The sequence below is a fragment of the Aspergillus eucalypticola genome (genome assembly GCF_003184535.1).
Source record: "Aspergillus eucalypticola CBS 122712 chromosome Unknown BO83scaffold_19, whole genome shotgun sequence".
Lineage (NCBI taxonomy): Eukaryota > Fungi > Ascomycota > Eurotiomycetes > Eurotiales > Aspergillaceae > Aspergillus > Aspergillus eucalypticola.
This window is the reverse complement of record NW_020290293.1, coordinates 477,107-494,469: the sequence shown is the minus strand read 5'-3', so window position 1 is coordinate 494,469 and position 17,363 is coordinate 477,107. Positions and strand designations below refer to the sequence as shown.

General features: G+C 49.4%; 7 protein-coding genes and 1 non-coding gene across 8 annotated transcripts; 5 read left to right on the top strand and 3 right to left on the bottom strand.

Annotated features, from left to right (window-relative positions):
- Nucleotides 1-604: 604 nt before the first annotated feature.
- On the top strand, nt 605-4,460 carry BO83DRAFT_400530 (uncharacterized protein; the record flags this gene model as incomplete). Its single annotated transcript, XM_025533403.1, has 6 exons — nt 605-625; nt 729-1,546; nt 2,642-2,857; nt 2,997-3,478; nt 3,532-3,822; nt 3,874-4,460. 6 exons carry the CDS (start codon nt 605-607, stop codon nt 4,458-4,460), a joined length of 2,415 nt encoding a protein of 804 aa, XP_025386226.1.
- Nucleotides 4,461-6,122: 1,662 nt separating this feature from the next.
- Nucleotides 6,123-7,529, bottom strand: BO83DRAFT_317206 (salicylate hydroxylase; the record flags this gene model as incomplete). Its single annotated transcript, XM_025527693.1, has 4 exons — nt 6,123-6,490; nt 6,539-6,899; nt 6,965-7,162; nt 7,221-7,529. The coding sequence occupies 4 exons, from the start codon at nt 7,527-7,529 to the stop codon at nt 6,123-6,125; spliced, it is 1,236 nt and encodes a 411-aa protein (XP_025386225.1).
- A 342-nt stretch (nt 7,530-7,871) lies between these two features.
- On the top strand, nt 7,872-9,861 carry BO83DRAFT_448994 (allantoate permease; the record flags this gene model as incomplete). The annotated part of the gene is made up of 7 exons (XM_025536723.1): nt 7,872-8,027; nt 8,082-8,193; nt 8,244-8,393; nt 8,447-9,120; nt 9,170-9,235; nt 9,292-9,377; nt 9,429-9,861. The coding sequence occupies 7 exons, from the start codon at nt 7,872-7,874 to the stop codon at nt 9,622-9,624; spliced, it is 1,440 nt and encodes a 479-aa protein (XP_025386224.1). The 3' UTR covers nt 9,625-9,861.
- Nucleotides 9,788-10,972, top strand: BO83DRAFT_390642 (cinnamoyl-CoA reductase; the record flags this gene model as incomplete). The annotated part of the gene is made up of 3 exons (XM_025532866.1): nt 9,788-10,282; nt 10,352-10,571; nt 10,632-10,972. 3 exons carry the CDS (start codon nt 9,788-9,790, stop codon nt 10,970-10,972), a joined length of 1,056 nt encoding a protein of 351 aa, XP_025386223.1.
- Nucleotides 10,973-11,352: 380 nt separating this feature from the next.
- BO83DRAFT_75382 (uncharacterized protein) lies at nt 11,353-12,237 on the bottom strand. Its single transcript, XM_025537578.1, has one exon. It carries the CDS (start codon nt 12,023-12,025, stop codon nt 11,429-11,431), a length of 597 nt encoding a protein of 198 aa, XP_025386222.1. The 5' UTR covers nt 12,026-12,237; the 3' UTR covers nt 11,353-11,428.
- A 411-nt stretch (nt 12,238-12,648) lies between these two features.
- BO83DRAFT_t195 lies at nt 12,649-12,780 on the top strand. Its single transcript has one exon. It is a non-coding gene; the product is annotated as a tRNA-Arg (tRNA).
- A 1,054-nt stretch (nt 12,781-13,834) lies between these two features.
- Nucleotides 13,835-14,441, bottom strand: BO83DRAFT_75370 (uncharacterized protein). The gene has a single exon (XM_025537577.1). The coding sequence runs from the start codon at nt 14,239-14,241 to the stop codon at nt 13,927-13,929; it is 315 nt and encodes a 104-aa protein (XP_025386221.1). The 5' UTR covers nt 14,242-14,441; the 3' UTR covers nt 13,835-13,926.
- On the top strand, nt 14,416-15,694 carry BO83DRAFT_75346 (lipase family protein). Its single transcript, XM_025537576.1, has 4 exons — nt 14,416-14,677; nt 14,729-14,894; nt 14,951-15,287; nt 15,364-15,694. Exons 1-4 carry the CDS (start codon nt 14,590-14,592, stop codon nt 15,667-15,669), a joined length of 897 nt encoding a protein of 298 aa, XP_025386220.1. The 5' UTR covers nt 14,416-14,589; the 3' UTR covers nt 15,670-15,694.
- Nucleotides 15,695-17,363: the final 1,669 nt, after the last annotated feature.

Sequence of the window (17,363 nt, the reverse complement as noted above, 5' to 3'; positions counted from 1 at the left end):
CATCGTATGCAAAAATATTGACAGCAAGCGTGGATAGCCAGAACCAAACAGACAGGCAACTATAAAAAGCTTCACCAGTCACCGGCAAATTCGGCGAAGAGGAAACGTAGCTGACATACTATTCGGCGAAAGGCTGATTATCGGATCACCCGGAATCCTTCGAAGGGGGCAGTGTGCAGACTGACAGAAGCAGGACAAATTTATATACATATTGACTCTCAGATATAGATACAGAGTAAGCTGATCATATGTAAGGCAGTTAGCGCTAAGCTACGATTGGCAATAGATTTCGAAGAAATAAGCAGTGGCACCGAATGAGGTTATTTTAGGCGTTCCGCTTACCGAGACATTCTTCGTAAGCTCTTGATGAACGAACTTAGGACAAGCTTTCAAATGCTTCCGTTGTGATTATTATTGGGGTTTGTCGAATAGTTCAAAGTTAGCTAATTGTGCTCAGATAACGACATGGCTGACGCCTAAGTCACTCGTTGGGCTATATAAACCTGCCTTGGAATAACGACAGTCTAACATAACAGAGCAGCATATTTCGCAAGTACATTACACAGTATATACTTTTGCTATAAAGTAGTCCTAACTCAACTATATGACCCGTACTAATGAAAGCGTAAGAACATGTCTCATTCGTGTGGTCAAGTCCGTTTACTGAACAGTGATCGCGCAGAATCAAATTTCGGACATCAGCCCTAATACACCTACTCGGCAATGAGGCTGTGATAACATATCATCTTCTAAAATCCAACCTCGGGGCAGGAGTCCTTCTATACTTATCAGCCGCTTGCATTCGGCTACTACCGTCGCCAAATCTTTCAGTATTCTCTGTGTTCGCCAAGATCTTCTGTATCTCGGTGAGCCACCAATACTGCTGGGACATCGTTAACCAGCTTACCTCGGTTGATGAAGACCGGATCAACAAGCCTAAAAGACCCATCCCAGCCGGCCGTCTCACTGTAATGGGAGCCAAATGGAGATGGTTTATCAGTTGGACTATCTCTCCAGCTATCTGCTACATACTTCTTGCTGGCGAAGCCTTGGTCTTATTTCTCTTGTCTGAAGCCTTGATTTACATCTGCTACGTATGGCCCAGACTTGATCACTGGGCATCCCGCAACACTTTCCCAGCCCTTTGGACATTTTTCTCATTGCGCCTTTTGAACAATGTCATCTGCGAAACATACCCACAACTGTCAGCACAGCCCAAGGTGGACGTGATTCTTTCACTATGGGTTCTTGGAACTATCCATATCCAGGAGTTTCATGATGTGGATGGCGATCGGAGGATCAAGCGCAAAACACTTCCTGTGCTTTGTTCAAGTGCTTCTTCTATGAAGATGCTGAGGGGCATCACGGCTGGCCTAATTGCTGCTAGCGGGTTGATTGTGGTCCTGTGGGGATGGATACAGTGCCTTGGGCCTTTCGACTTGATTACTGTTTGCCTGGTGCTTACGGGAATGTTCCATCTTATTGGTGCATTGGCTGTTGGTGTTCGTTGTGTTTTTGCGACGTCGGTGGGTATGGATGAGAGAACGTATAAAGTGTATTATATCTTGACAGCGTACTGGCTTGTGTACTTCTTATCGCTGGTCAATAAGTCAACCACCATGAGTGGAGTGGCAGGAAACAAGTGATGAAAGAAGGGAAACAGCTGATATAGATAAAGTATTTGTTATGGTGTCCGGACCGATTTCCTCACATAATAAACGAGCATTTGCCCCATCTTTCATCATGATTTGAATGCTGACTAGTTGCAAGTTCCGCGCGATATGTGGGATGAGAGAATGAGAGGGTGGAAGGGTATATGAAGGGCTATACTTTAGATGAGGATCCCAAGCTGATTCAAGGCATTAATGGGGATATGGCTTCATTCAAGAGACGTTTCACCTCCCATGTCACTCCATTGTATGGGGATAGGATGAGCAATTAGTTCCGGGGGAAGTAGATCCTTCCAGCCAATTTGAATGTACTATCAAGATTCGCAAAACATGGCCTCCAAGTATCGAGTTAAGGCCAGGTACATACGCAGTTGGATGACCGCCAGATCTGCACTACCCAATCATGCTGTTAGTCGGGAGTGATAACGCGGGAAAACAAAAGCACTCCTTTATTTAAAAGTTTTCTACCTTCCTACATCCGCTTCTAATGAAAATCTCGGTACGTTCTGACCCTCGTAAATTATCTCGAAAATCATCGAATACTGATGTTTAGGGTGGCTTCTTCTTCCCCGCACTGTAGCTTTCTAGCGACGGGTAGAACAAACTGGCCTCTCTGGGAGAAACAGCAACTAGACTAGCGGGTTGACTGCCGGCCATGTAGCCGAGGATATAGAGTTGCGCTACTGCCCCCCGCATGCGGATCCCAACCTTTATCAGTGGCCACGACTCCCGAGTGCACTGATATCGCATCCATGCGCCATCCAATCGTCGGCCTTTCCCGCTTATCGAACCCCTCCCCGTCGGCTTTGCGCTGATAACTCCTTCGACCTACTCCTCTCCGTCGCTTCTGTTTTCTCCTCCAAGATGCTTCTGTATCATGGCTGCTCCTGGTCGGGTATGCGCTCGGTGCGCAGTGATTGTAAGTCTTGACCTCTCCTTCGAGAATTGATCACCATACTGAATTCGGATAGAAACAACGCTGTGATGGCACATCGCCCTGCTCTCGTTGCGCACGTATGCTTTGCACTTCTAGTTTCTTATGTGCCAATATATGCTGACCAACTAGGTCTGGGCCATATCTGCGAGCCTCAAAAGCCCGGAAGACCTGCCTCTGAAGTCCCGTCGCTAGCTTATCGCCGACCTAGGGCTTCCCGATCGCGCGGTGGTTGTACCTCATGCAAGGCGCGGTACGGACACCCATAAGATCCCCAGAACTACTACATTGCGACAGCTAATAGCCAATAGCAAGAAGAAGTGTGATGAAAGCCGACCTCGATGTAGCGACTGTCGTCGTTTGAACTTACCATGCCACTGGAATAATCCAAGGGAGAAGTCTTCGTCACCAGCCCTCGCCTCTCCGCAGCCGTCGCCTACGTCTTCCTCTTCCGAAGTTGCTCATGAACCCATACTATCTTCCGTTTCGGATCCAGTCTCAGAGGTCGATCCGATCTCCCCTTCCGAGAACCTTTTATCGTCCGTTAGCGATGATCTGCTATCTCCATTCTCGCCCCTCTGGATCGATGTGGAGATGATCCTCGGACCCATTCAGTCTCCAGATGGCGCATACAATCCCCATCTGCACAATGACGACGATCGTAGTCTATTCAACCACTATGTACATATCGTGTCACGAGCACTTTCACGTTCCACGACCACTGAATCCACGACGAACCCATTCCTAGCCACCCTGCTACCCATGGCCGCCGCATCGGAGACCCTAACTAGCGTCATACTAGGCCTTAGTGGCTGTCACTGGCGGCGCATCTATCCCCAAATCTGGGACCGTGCCCTAGCGCGTCAAGGAAAAGGTACATACTCATCAATTCCCCAGAACACCCTCAAATACCACTAACCATAACAGCCTTAGCACAAGTGAGCAACCTACTCCGTCGACCAAACCAAAACCGCCAATCTTTCCTCGAGGCCTGCGCCACCATTCTCCTGCTCTGCCTCACAGAGCTATTCGAAGGCACCTCTCGCGTCTGGAAATGGCATCTCAAAGCGGCAGGAAACCTCCTCAGTACTGCAGCAGCTGCAACCGATCTGCATCGCCTAGCATCAACCCCAGAAGGGATCTTCTGCCTCCAACTCTTCCACTACCTCGACGCCATGTCCACCATATCCAGATGCAAACCCCCATTATTACGTGCAGGCGAGCGACTCACAGACCTTACCTCATCAACTTCCTCCTCTTCCCTCCTAGTACCCCTCGGAGACAACTCCATCTCTGGCATCCCACCACCCCTCCTAGAATACCTAGGCCGGGTCAACCTCCTCGCCGCCCACCGCAGCCGACGCGTCGACGACCTCTCCGAGATCGGATTCCGAACAGCCGCTGCGCACGTACGCGCACAGCTCGATACCTGGCGAGTGGATTACGATGCGACCAGCACTGCTCTGGTAAACAGCGACGCGGACAGAGCAACAACAGCCTTCGAATGGGCGATCCGATTACGACTACATCAGATTGTGGACGGATATGATCCACACCATGCAGACGTGGAGAATGCTCTCTCTCACATTATGACAGCTGTGCTGGCAATTCCTTATGGTAGTCCCGTGGAGGGTAGTCTGCTGTTTCCGTTGGTGATTGCTGGCGCTAGTTGTAGGGATGGTATGGAGAGAAGAATGGTTGTTAAGGAGCGGTTGATGGTGATGGAGAATACGTTGGGGTTTGGACATATTTCGCATGCGAGACGGTTGCTGGAGACGGTGTGGGCTGATGAAGGCGGGGATGGCAATTGGGCGAGGATAAGGTATAGCTTGTTTCCTGGGGTGGTGTTTGTTTAGTAGGCGGTTAGTATGTACTGTTTCTGTGGCGTGGCGTGGCGTAGCGTGTATGTGCTTGTTGAATTTTGCATTCCCAAGTACTAGTGTAGTTTCAGTCTGTCAGTAATCGGTTCTTGTTGTTTCAGTCGGGCCTTTAGAAATTATTTCTACAGGCAAGTTGTGTGTTGCCGTGATGTAGTTCTCGACGACTGGGCAACAAGTAGTCATATTAATAATAGCGAAAGTCCGAACTTTTGCCATAATCATTCAATAAGAAGCATGAATGTAACTGTCAACATCAGCATACACATTAAGCATTACAATATTTGGCCCAATTTCGTGGATATCAAGTCAATCATAACATTTTTCATTCCAACCGAAGCTACCCCCGTTACTGAGCCAACCTAATACAAAGGCGGCGCGTCATTCGACTCCCGGCGTCCATTACCGACTCCTACCGCTTATAACTCGCGAATCACTTCTCAAAAGCCTTTTGGTTATACAACTCCGACGGAGCCTTCCCCTCACAAAAGTAATCCAGGATCATATCACAATACATCCAAATCGCCTCATAATGCTCCAGGGTGAGATCTTTCTTAGCCTTACGCGCCACAATCACAGCTCCTTCCAAAACATCTGCTTAACACCCTTTCCACAATGTACAGCATGAATATCACACTCAACAAATCTGTTGCTTTGGTGATCGAAAGGTATAGATTCGTCGTATAGATTTGCGAATTCCTGCTCCGCGCTCGACTGAGCATTCGTCTGACCAGATAATTCGTAGAAAGTCTTCAGCAGCGTATTCGGCATATTGTTGAGCCCATCTCAATCTCTCTTCTGCGTGTTGAGAAGTGATTTCTGGCCGCTCACATTATTTCCCTGCACGTGTAGAGTATGGAATAGACGTTGAACTGTTCTGATTGAAGGACTGCTTTGTACAGCAGTAGAAAGTTCACGCATTTTTATATGCTGATCTTGCTCAACTAAGTTCAATAACTGCTGCTGTTCTTCAGGAGTAATCTTTTTAGGTCGTCCGGAGCGAGGTGCAGTGTGTTGCTGCTTTCGAGTACTCTCGCGCTTGATTGTAGTCTGTATAGTAGAATAAGGAATATGAGGATAGCGTTTGTGAATCATAGTAAAAGACCATCCAATTGCCTTTAACTCACAGAGTCTAGCACGGATCTCTGGGGTCAGTTCTTTGCGTGGTGGCATCTTTGTATGGCTTGCTTGCTTGCTTGCTTCAAGATTCAGGGCACTGTACGTGTTGTTTTGGTAGGCAGAATAGCTGTATTCTAACCTAGTTAGGAAGGCGGAAGTGAAAGCAGGTAGTGTAGAATGTGGGGCAACGCAAACTTTTGACATCCCACTGTAGGCCTCCACAGGTACCTGCGTGGATTGATGGTCATTTATGTTTGTTGATAATTGTTCCCGATAGATAGAGAAAGTGGAACTCTGGTCTCGTATCACAATATAGATATCGCATGGGAGCTTTAATGATACTATGCCCTGCGCTAGATTTATGATTGAGATACGTGATTTCGCGTCAGTATATTTCCACGAAAACCTTCTGCCAAAGATTCTATACTTCGTATAGCAGCATAAACAGCATGATCTTGCGGATCAACTCCTCATAAGAAACTACTTAAATACACACAGCCACCTAAACACCAGATCTAATATCTATTGGGCCTTCAGCTCTTCCAAATGCGTTCGCATATTATACCCACACACCTCCTCAATAGTCAACTTCCCAGGCCGATCCGTCGACGAGCTCCATCCAATGCGCTCGCTGAGGTCTTCACGCGCGCGAAAACTCGCCTCTTGGACTTTCGTGGCTCGTGGTTTCCGCAACCGCTCGTACAGCTGTAGACCCTCTGCGACACTATACTCTTCCCGGAACGTGCGGTGGAAAATTAATCCCAACGCGCCGGCGTCCTCAAAGGCCATACACGAACCCTGCGACTGATCGGGCATCATGGGGTGGGCGGCATCACCAAGCAGGCATACTTTGCCTTTGGCCCAGTAGGGGTATGGTTGGTGACGGTACACTATCGAGTATCAGCAAGTGTATCAAACACAGGGGCTGTGAACCCTACAGCGCCACATCTTAATATCCTCCGCATTCATCATCAACAGCTTCATGCGCTCATCCAGTCCTGGGAAAGTATCGACCAGCTGCTCCGGAGTAGCCGCGATATTCCAGCCATCGCCACGCAAATTGTTGTACTCTGCCGGATAGAAGCAGTAACAACTTACAACTTCGCCGTTACTGCAAGGTGACATGACGATTTTGTTGATTCCGAATCCACCCCAGTATTCGATCGCCTCGTTGTCAATGTAGTCGTCTAGCCCGAGGCTGCGGAGTTTATCGGCGCTAATAATGCAACGATAGCAGCATGAAGTCGACATGGTGAATTCGGGGGTGATACCCATTTCAAGTCGGCTTTGGGACTGTATCTCGTTCATGTAAATATAAAAATAAAGCTTATTGAATATTTAGGAAATGGGGAAGGGATAGTTACGCGAATACCATCCGCGGCGACGATAAGGTCTGCCGACGCCGTCTCTCCATTCTCGAACACAATGCGACCGGCCTCTGCGTCTAGCGACACGGCCTTGTGATTGACCTTTAATGTGCAGGGGGTGCCTTCGCCTGGCTCGTCAAAAGCAGACTTGAGTAGTTGTTGGTGGATGTCAATGCGGTGGAAGTTGTTGTATTCCTGAGAATCGGCCACGTCAATGACAGATTGTAGAGTGAAGACTGAATGCCAGACTGACCGTTCCAAACTTAGCTTTGTAGTCCCCCAAACCATATTCGTTCTGTATCGCCCCAGTCTCCCAATCATGCATGATAAGTTTCTTCAAGACCACCGGTTTCGCGGCCTTGACATCGACACCCCATTGCTCTAGGAACCGGGATCCATTGGAAGCTGCGCTCAAGGAAGCGCCCACTTCGCCAGCAAAATCGTATCTCTCGTAGACGGTGATTCGATGGCCTTGGCGACGTAAAGCCACGGCTGCGCTCAGGCCGCCTAGACCGGCGCCGATGATGGCAATGTCGAGGGGAGAGTCGGTGCGCGAGGGCATTCTGTATGGTTTGACGAATCGACAATTAATATGATTTTGGCTTTCTCTGCATCTCAGCTTCATGTTCGAATATTTGTTTATATACCTATCCGGCGCCTTCCTATGGTCTATGTCGTTCGGACACACATCCGATCCACTTATCGTGCATCCGACGGGGCTCGTATCTATGCGACGGGTGCAGCAGTAGTGCAGCTTATCGCACCGATCGCCCCAGCCAGTGATAGGGGACATTGTAGCCCTCACTGTGTACAGGAACAACCTCTTTAAGACAGCCCATCATGCCATTCCGCCGCTTCTCGACGGCCTTCTGATGGAACATGCCATCCTTGCTGCACAAACACCATGTCTGATACTAAAGAGGAAAAGCTGGCCACTATCGACTATGGCCTTGGCGATCTGCACGATGATTCGGCACTGTTGCGTCGGATCGATTGGCGCATACTGCCGATTATGTTCTTAACGTACTTTTTGCAGTTTCTGGATAAGGTGGCCTTGAATGTACGTCCCGATGTTCATCTTAAACACATGTACGGATGTCGATGCTGATGGTAGCAGTACGCTAGTGTCATGGGCATGCAAGATGATCTTGGGATGAAGGGCAATGACTTCTCCTGGCTGGCTACGGGGTTCTTCATTGCTTATGCCGTGGCCGAGATCCCTCAGGGTATATCCCATTCGCTCCTTCATTATGCTCGTATCACTGATTGTAGATAGGGTTCTTACTCCAACGATACCCCATCACTAAAGTCCTCGGATTCAACATCCTCTGCTGGGGAGTGCTCCTCTGCTGCTCTGCCGCAGCCCAGAATTTTGCAGGCATGATGTCTCTACGAGTGCTTCTTGGCACACTAGAAGCTGTGATCGGTGCGATCAACACTATCTATCTCATATGCCCAGTGCTAATACTACACATACAGCCCCCGCCCTAACCATGTACACAAGCATGTGGTACACCCGGGCCGAATCCACCCCTCGCTATGGCCTCTGGTACTGCGGACTCGGCACCGGGCAGATCATCGGCGGATTGATATCCTTCGCGGCGCAGCATGCACCGGCGTCGATGTCATTTCACGGCTGGCGGATCATGTTTGTGGTGATTGGAGCAGTAAACGTCCTCGTAGCACTTCTTGTCCTGTTCATTCTACCCGCCACACTATCTGAAGCGCGCTTCCTGAGCACATCCGACAAGGTTCGCGTGGAGGAGCGCCTCCGACAAGACCAGGCTGGTGTGGGCGAGAAAGTCTTCCGTGCGATCTCGCTGCTCGAGGCATTTGCAGATCTCCAGACTGCGCTCTTGGTGCTTTTGACTATTCTAATTACTATACCCAGCGGAGTTATCACGACGTTCTCATCCATCTTGATTAAGGACTTTGGATATGACTCGAAGGAAAGTGCGTTGCTTAATATGCCCTCTGGGGTGGTTAGCATTGTTGCTACTATGGCGTCCACGATGGCCATCGCGCGGGGATATTCGCGCTGGTTGGCGATTAATGTTCTCTTGATCCCTACTTTGATTGGGGCGTGTCTAATGTCCTTTCTGCCGTCGTCGAATCAGGGGGGTTGTTTGGCGGGAATATACCTTGTGAACACGGTAGGTTGCTCCAGTCGTAAATGCGATGGGTGTGCGCTAACTGGAATAGACTGTTGCCCCGCTAGCATTGATTTTCGCGTGGACTGGTGCAAACTACAAGGGGTATACCATGAAGGTAAAAGCCCCATACTACTTTCAATTCAATAGCAGCTAACATGAACTGCCACATAGGTAGCAGGAAGTACACTCGTCTCGGCCGGTTTCAGCATCGCCAACATCATCGGGCCGCAGACGTTTCAATCCCGCGATGCTCCAGGGTATGCATATCCCTGAACTGCCACATCTAATTTCCTTACTTATCTGAACAGGTACATCCCCGCTAAGATCACGATCGTCGCCGTCAACGCCGGCGCAATCATCATCTCCACCATGCTGCGGGTGGTCTACGGCCGTCGGAACGCGCGGGCTAACCGCTTAGGCCGGGCAGCGGGGAGTCGCATGGAAGAACGGCTGCGGAGTGAGGGCGATGATGAGGGGGGAGTCGACTTTCGATTTGTGTACTAGTTAGTAGTTCAGAACTGCTGAGTCTAATCTATGCGACGGCTCCACTCGAAGAAACATCACAAGATACTACACAATGTATATAAACCACCGTAACCCATATCTACTACACCCAACCCTATCCATATCCTCTACAGCCATTCACACTAATACTACCACCGCCAAAATGCTAATTCTCATAACCGGCGCCAACGGCTTCATAGCAACGTACTGCATCGCCACACTCCTCCGCGCTGGCCACTCCATCCGTGGCACCGTGCGCAGCGCCGAAAAAGCCACAGCGACGCTTTCCGCCCTCAACGCCGCAGGAGTTCCCCACCTTGAGACATCCCTGGACCTCGTGGTCGTTCCCGACCCCACAGACCTAGCGCAGTTTCTCCCCGCAGCGGCAGGCTGTGACGCTATCTTGCACCTCGCGTCGGCATTTACCTATGATGCGGAGCCGGGGCAGTTCGAGGAGCGATTGCTTCGTCCGGCGATACAGGGGACGAGGGTTGCGTGTGAGGCTGCAAAGCAGTGTGAGAGTGTGAAGAAGTTGGTGATCATGTCGTCGTTTGCGGCGGTGTATGATGCGGCGTTGGGGTTGCAGCCTGGGAAGGTTTATACGGAGGAGGATTGGAGTCCGCTGGGGTATGAGGAGGGGAGAGATACTGATAATGTGGTGAGTTTGTGTTTTCATGTTGTTGTTGTTGATGGTGGTTGTTGGTTGCTGACACGGGGGTGAATGTAGGCTGTGGCGTACCGCGCGTCCAAGGTCCTAGCGGAACGGACTGCATGGACATACATCAAGGAGAATAATGTGGACTTCCAGCTTGTCACACTTTGTCCTGGGATGGTCTTCGGGAAGATGATCCATCCGATTTCATCGCTTAAGTATCTGAATGCCAGTAATAGGATTGTGTGGGAGGTAGCGAAGGGCGGAAATGAAATCCCGCCGACAAAGGCACCCGGTAAGTAGCTACTCTACACAAGCAACGTAGTAGGTCAAATAACTAACAAACTATTACTAGTCTGGATCGATGTGCAGGATTTAGCAGATACATGTCTGTGCGCGTTGACGGTCGATTTACCCTCCCATCAGCGGTTTCTGGTCACGGAGGGCCCGTACGATACGCAGGAGATTGCGGATGTGGTGAGAGAGGATATTCCTGCTGCTTCGAAACGGGTTGCGGTTGGGAGTCCGGGGGCGAGAATAAGGGATATGCATTATTCGTGCGATTCAGGAAAGGTGAAGAGGATGCTGGGAGTGCGGTTTCGGGGGTTGAGGGAGTCGATTGTTCCTTTGGTGGAGCAGTTGTATGCTATGGAGGAGGGAGAGAGGAAAGATGGTCTGTCTGCTGCGATACTCTAGTAGTAGTACTTAGTAGTACTTCCATATTTATATAATTATCTTCAACTTGACAGAATAACATATGAGGAAATACGGACCTGCTTTACCTCCATAAGTCTAAAACGAGCAAAAGTCCCTCATCCCCGCGCGATAAATACTACTACTATGCATACAGTTGGTTGACTTTGCCACACCTACGAGCAATATGTGTGAGCCTTCTATATGCTTTAATCGGAGTTCATACGTACTTGATTGGGCTTCCCTAGTCACGGTTGAATATTATGGTTGAATCCGTAAGCTTTAGAAAATATGATAACGCTTGAGTCGTAGGGTATAAAACCAAGTAATAGTATTTTCTAAGATCCACTGTAGTGATTGAATATATTCCATCGTGTAAAACAATTGAACTTGGGTATTGATAGTACATCAACTTCGCTTTCCTAAATCATTTCTAGTGCGCGTTGCTGAGACAGGCAGTTACGGTGCTCCGCTGTCCGCTTGTCCTTGAAGGGATACTATGACCCTTGGGGGTATTTGGTAGGGTCTAAGGCTTGGGGTTTGTTCCTCGTCTGCTGATTCAAGGTGCCCAGCGGGCTTCTGCAGGTGGCCTGTATGGCCGCGGTTTGCTGTAGAGGGGTAACAGGAGGGTTCTTTAGAATCGACAGGCAAGGACGTACTGACAGGTAGGTTGGCATTAGCAGCCTTGCCGCAGTTGCACTTCTTTCGTCTTGGTCTTTCTGTGCTAGTGTTGCAATTTGCGTCAATACGCACTTTTGAGTCAGGCGGCAGGGTTCGCTCTTTGGGTTTCGGCGCAGCCTGCTCTCCGGCTGAGGGCACTGTAGCTGGTTTTACGGCCGGCTTTGGATAAGGGCTGGCCCTGTGCTTCTGTAAGAACTTGATCCTATCGTGGGCAAGCCCCAGCGCTCTGCAGAACGTATCTTGGGAGGCGTATGGACCTTGACAATTGGCGCGTATGAGGTTGGCTGTGTTCCGACACTTTACCGGTTTGTGGCTGTCCCCACAATAAGGACAACGTCTGGAAGAGTTGCAGTTGCGCCGGGAGTGCTCAAACATCTGACAAATTGGGCACTGACAAAGACAGTAATGCTCATCAAACTCTTACGTTCTAATGGAATACAATTTAGATGTAGGGTGCCTTCCTGTAAGAAGGCACTTGCATGTTCTGGTCGGTCAAAACTGACGATCAACGAACTTTTGAGAGGTAGTGGCAGAGTGTTGCCGGTCAACCAATCCACGTAGAAAACGTAAGCATTCGGCACTCGTGGATTCTGAAGCATAATATGTCGAGCAGCCATTCCACTGCTCAGGGCCTGGCTGGTGAACCAATCTGCCGGGACGTCGTGGACCAAACTGGACCAGGATTTCCTGAGAATGGGGGCGTTTCGCCCCTGTCTGAGGTGAGATCTCCACTCGTTGCTGTACGCTACCAGGGCATCAGTATCCTTGCGGCTTGACGTATGTATTTCAAGGTCACCTGATGGAAGTACTTGGGCTGAACAGATCCGCACATGTCGCTGCGCTTGCAGGACCGCATGTTGCACGTCGTTTTGCGGTATTGGGGTTGGGACATCTTTTCAAGGGTGTGAGTCCGAAAGTAGAAAGGTACAATGCTTTGTGCAGGTTGGGACTGCTATGCCCTATATGTATTAAACTGTCAGCCGGCTTCCCAACGAGTAGTCTCGGTGGCGCAATTGGTAAGCTTACCCTTCATCGAGTTCATCCACACAATCAGTTACTAATTCATCATTAAAGGTTAGCGCGTACGACTGTTAATCGTGAGGTTGAGAGTTCGATCCTCTCCCGGGACGCATCTTTTTTGCTTTTTCTTTTTGGTTCCCGCTTCTTCTTCACCGCACCACACGTTCGGGGTTATTCCGTCGTATTATGCTTTTAGGTTGCTAATATTGGGGCCGTGGCGTGCAATAGCTTGTCAGAGCCGTTACTGGTGGGCTAGCTGAAACCCTATTGTCTACAAAGGTCCGAAGTCACGCCATCCTAACTGTTGTTTGTTTGTTGGGTTGGGCAATCCCGAGTCAGCCATAACCGCCCCAGTCCAATCGCTTCATTGTCCGTCAAGCTTGGCAGTTCGTGTTGAAGTGGGCGGAACAACTTGATGAGCCTAATTTCTGGTGGAAGGTCAGAATTGATTGAGGATCACTCCTGGAGCCATCCTGTGAGAGTAAAACAGCCTTGTTGGTGCTCAGTGACCCACATTATTAACTTCGGATCCTCATCCAAGGTATGGGGAAATTGCAGGAGCCATCCCCATCCATTTTGAACCGAACAAGTAATTTTGCTCATGACCGAACTACTACTCCGTAGTAGTCCTAGTAATTAACGTCTCGGTCATGAACCATCTGCCTCGAATATCTCTGGAATTCCGCAGCAAAGTAAGTTCCTGACCTGAGCAGACCACGTGTCCACAACACCAGCCCTTGCGAAGTTTCCTCTCAAAATGAATTTTCCTGAGATCAATGGCCCCCACTGTTTGCTTATCACAATAGAGGGCTGGTGCAATGGTCAAGGGATCCTCGACAGCAGATGAGCAGATGGTCCGGCAAAACTGAAAAGGCCTTACGCCCCGACGGTCAAGCGCGTAAATCCGGGCGTTTATTGTTGACGGCAAGGGTTCAGTCACTCAGCAGCCGAACTCTATCTCCATCACCACCGCTTCGCTGTCTTCACATGTTAGTCCGTCTGTCAAGGAAGCTCATCGGAGACCGTCGTCCATCCGACCAGCCGATAAGGCTGCAGTTCTATGCTAGATAACATGCAACAACGCAGTCGATGTCCTCATGCTATCTAGTTCTCGCAGTCGCAGGATCCACACCCCTGTACGATCATGCATCAAGCTCACCCTGTCACCTGGCTGACTACCGAGCTCCTGCAGGCACGCTAGCCTGGTCATCTGAAATCACACCCACTTCTTCACCCGCACTAAGCTTTTTAACCTCCTATTTACGGCCCCTTCTCTGGTTAAACCTAGTTCCATTTGTACCCCTATTTTGATTGGCGGAAGCAGACGGAAGCAGACGGATCAATATATGGCCCCCGCTTGTTAAGCCCAAACCAGCCAGGCGCAGGTGGGGTTGAATACATAGTAGCGGTAGGGGCTTTCTAGAAACATTGCGGGTCGTGGAACTTTTACGTCCAGTTTTGTCTGGCACACGCGGCCGAGCGCATGGCGGCATCTCGCGAATGTCTGTTCTCTCCCTGCGTGACTGAGAGCCAGAGGGCCATTGGTCCCTTAGCCCCTTGCAGCCTGACATGCCAGCACGGATTCCTCACGACCATGGCGCGCCCCGGACCAGGAATGCCCGCTGATTGGCGGTTTATAGAGCACATGGGGGCTAGATCCTGGCTTTTCCTTTTGCAGCGCCAGGAGCGTTAGTCACATTTGCTTTTGATTGCGACTCTCCTATCACCAGTCGATGTACCGAGTCTAATTCATTTCGAATACCCTCTCGGAGACGTTGGTGACAACGATGGGCCGTTGACAGCCGTCGGATCCCCAGTTCATCTGATCTATAAAGGGGGCCACGCCACCGTAGGTAAATCTTCAGAAAGTCGCAGATCTTTCCCAAGAGTATCCAGCGCTGTACTACCTGGCTCTCAAGATGTTCTTCCGCAGGGAATTTGTGGCCGTCGTAGCTCTATCTGTTCTGGCCCATGCTGCTCCCGCACCTGCTCCGATGCAGCGTAGAGGTAACACTCTCCAAATATATTGTGGACCGTGAACCCACTAACCTTGCTCAGACATCTCCTCTACCGTCTTGGACAACATCGACCTCTTCGCCCAATATAGTGCAGCAGCTTACTGCTCCTCAAACATCGAGTCCACTGGCACGACTCTGACCTGCGATGTAGGCAACTGCCCTCTCGTCGAGGCAGCCGGTGCCACGACTATTGATGAGTTTGACGAGTAAGCCAAGTCACCTCAGCATCTTTCCTAGTTGTCATCCGCTCACACCCCTCTAGCAGCAGCAGCTATGGCGACCCGACTGGATTCATCGCTGTTGACCCGACAAACGAGTTAATCGTTCTGGCTCTCCGGGGTAGTTCCGACCTCTCGAACTGGATTGCCGACTTGGACTTCGGCCTCACTTCTGTAAGCAGCATCTGTGATGGCTGTGAAATGCACAAGGGCTTCTACGAGGCCTGGGAAGTCATCGCCGATACCATTACCAGCAAGGTGGAGGCTGCTGTCTCCAGCTATCCGGACTACTCCATCGTGTTTACCGGACACAGCTACGGCGCTGCATTGGCGGCTATTGCGGCTACTGTGTTCCGCAACGCCGGATACACTCTTGACCTGGTAACCTATCCCCACCCCATCCTATCTATATTTTGTGCCCTTATGTTTCAGATGAGTCAACTAACACAATGGACAGTACAACTTCGGCCAACCACGTATTGGTAACCTCGCTTTAGCCGACTACATCACCGACCAAAACATGGGCAGTAACTACCGCGTCACCCACACCGACGACATCGTGCCCAAGCTTCCTCCTAAGCTGCTGGGCTACCACCACTTCAGCCCGGAGTACTGGATCACCAGCGGCAATGATGTGACGGTGACTACGTCGGACGTGACCGAAGTTGTGGGGGTGGATTCGACGGACGGGAATGACGGCACACTGCTCGACAGTACGACTGCTCATAGATGGTATACGATTTACATCAGTGAGTGCTCGTAAAGCATTGCTGGTGCAAGGCGGTGCAGTGGTTTACGTGGGCTGGATATAGTTAAGGCGGAATGAATTTGTATATAGCTTTATATAGTAATCGGCGAGGTACATATGCTAGTCTAATCATGAAACTGTTCGTTTGAGGCATTTTCTGACGTGTGTGAATCTTGAAGAGTGTAACTAATGAGGGTGGGAGCAGCAGTAGCACCGAAGAATCCCCGACCCGTCCATCCATCCCACTTCATCTTCAAATTGAACTGATTAGATTAACTTAACTTCCCTTGCCTGCCCCACTAATTTTCCCACGAACTGTCACACACTCTGCACGGCTCGTTCTACCATCCCGCGGCGGGGGATAAGATTATATAAAATATGACGGGCAATAGCGGCCATCGGGCAATAACTACGAATTCTGGTGTTGAAGTATGCTCACTGCTGACCTCACTGCTATATAATACTTATTATTATTTTATAGTTATATAATACTTTATTTACTAATCATGATGTTGATCATGTGTCACGGTGCAAACCCAGAGCACCTTCCTGATCCGCTCGACCTAACCGACCCGTTTGACTTGTTTGACCCCTTCCACCCCTTGACCACCCTGCACCCACGACCTCCTTAACCTCCTGCCCGCTCCCAAACCTGTTGTAGCTCTCCGAGCTACGTCTTATCTATGAACCTGAAGATAACCTGATTAAGTAGCTAGAAGATAAAATCCAGAAGACTTATATTAAGAAGCCTCCAGCTAGAACTGCTAGTCCTACCACCTCACCCGCGACCAAGCCAGCCAGCCAGCCCGCACCTTGACAGTGAGAGCCAATCAAATAAATTTCATTAGTGCTTCTAAACTAGAATATCGAACATGAGAGGGGAAAGAAAGAAGTATAAAAGAACATATATAAACAATAAAAGTAAATAAGCAAAGTAAAATAAACAGAATAAATAAAGTAAAACTACGTCATGTGCTTCGTCACGTCGCTCGCCATCACATATACTAACCTGATTGAATTTCCGTTATATGCGCTAACTGAATTCAGAAGTAAATATTACTATGTGTAAATGCTTATAGCTCCATACCATAACTGATTTAAAAAAATGAAAGTTATATCACTGTATTCCGTGTACGAAGCACTATCAAATGACACTAGCTTCGAACCTATCAGACATCATTTGACTGTTGTCCCGTTGTGAAGGTTTCCCTACTAAAATTGTTCCTCGTCAAAGGATATAGACTGTACGCATTCCAATTATGAGACCTAAAAGAGCCTCCTATCAGCATTTATTGTCTCTACCTCCCCATGTCGGGATTAAGTAATTTGCGCGCCTGCTGCCTTCCTTGGATGCGGTAGCCGTTTCTCGGGCTCCCTCTCCGACATCGAACTCTAATTCCCCGTTACCCGTTGCCACCATGGTAGGCCACTAATCCCACCATCGAAAGTTGATAGGGCAGAGATTTGAAGGAACTATTGCCATGATATACCAGAGAGTTCCGAAGTTTATTAGTTTTCTGTCCAGTAAGTACACTCCTTTCGAAATCAAGGTTTTCGGCACGTATCACCTCTAGAATTACCAGAGATCTCCATGTAGTAAGGTCCTATCTATTAAGCGATAATTAATGAGCCATTTGCAGTACTACAGTATAGAGTGCGTATGCTTAGACATGCATGGCTAAATCTTTGAGACAAGCATATGACTACTG

Coding starts and splice junctions, on each gene's coding strand:
- BO83DRAFT_75382 (XM_025537578.1), bottom strand. CDS start 12,025: ATGTTTGAGCACTCCCGGCGCAACTGCAACTCTTCCAGACGTTGTCCT.
- BO83DRAFT_75370 (XM_025537577.1), bottom strand. CDS start 14,241: ATGTCAGGCTGCAAGGGGCTAAGGGACCAATGGCCCTCTGGCTCTCAG.
- BO83DRAFT_75346 (XM_025537576.1), top strand. CDS start 14,590: ATGTTCTTCCGCAGGGAATTTGTGGCCGTCGTAGCTCTATCTGTTCTG. Junction 14,678..14,728: donor TGCTCCGATGCAGCGTAGAG/GTAACACTCTCC, acceptor AACCTTGCTCAG/ACATCTCCTCTACCGTCTTG. Junction 15,288..15,363: donor CCGGATACACTCTTGACCTG/GTAACCTATCCC, acceptor CACAATGGACAG/TACAACTTCGGCCAACCACG.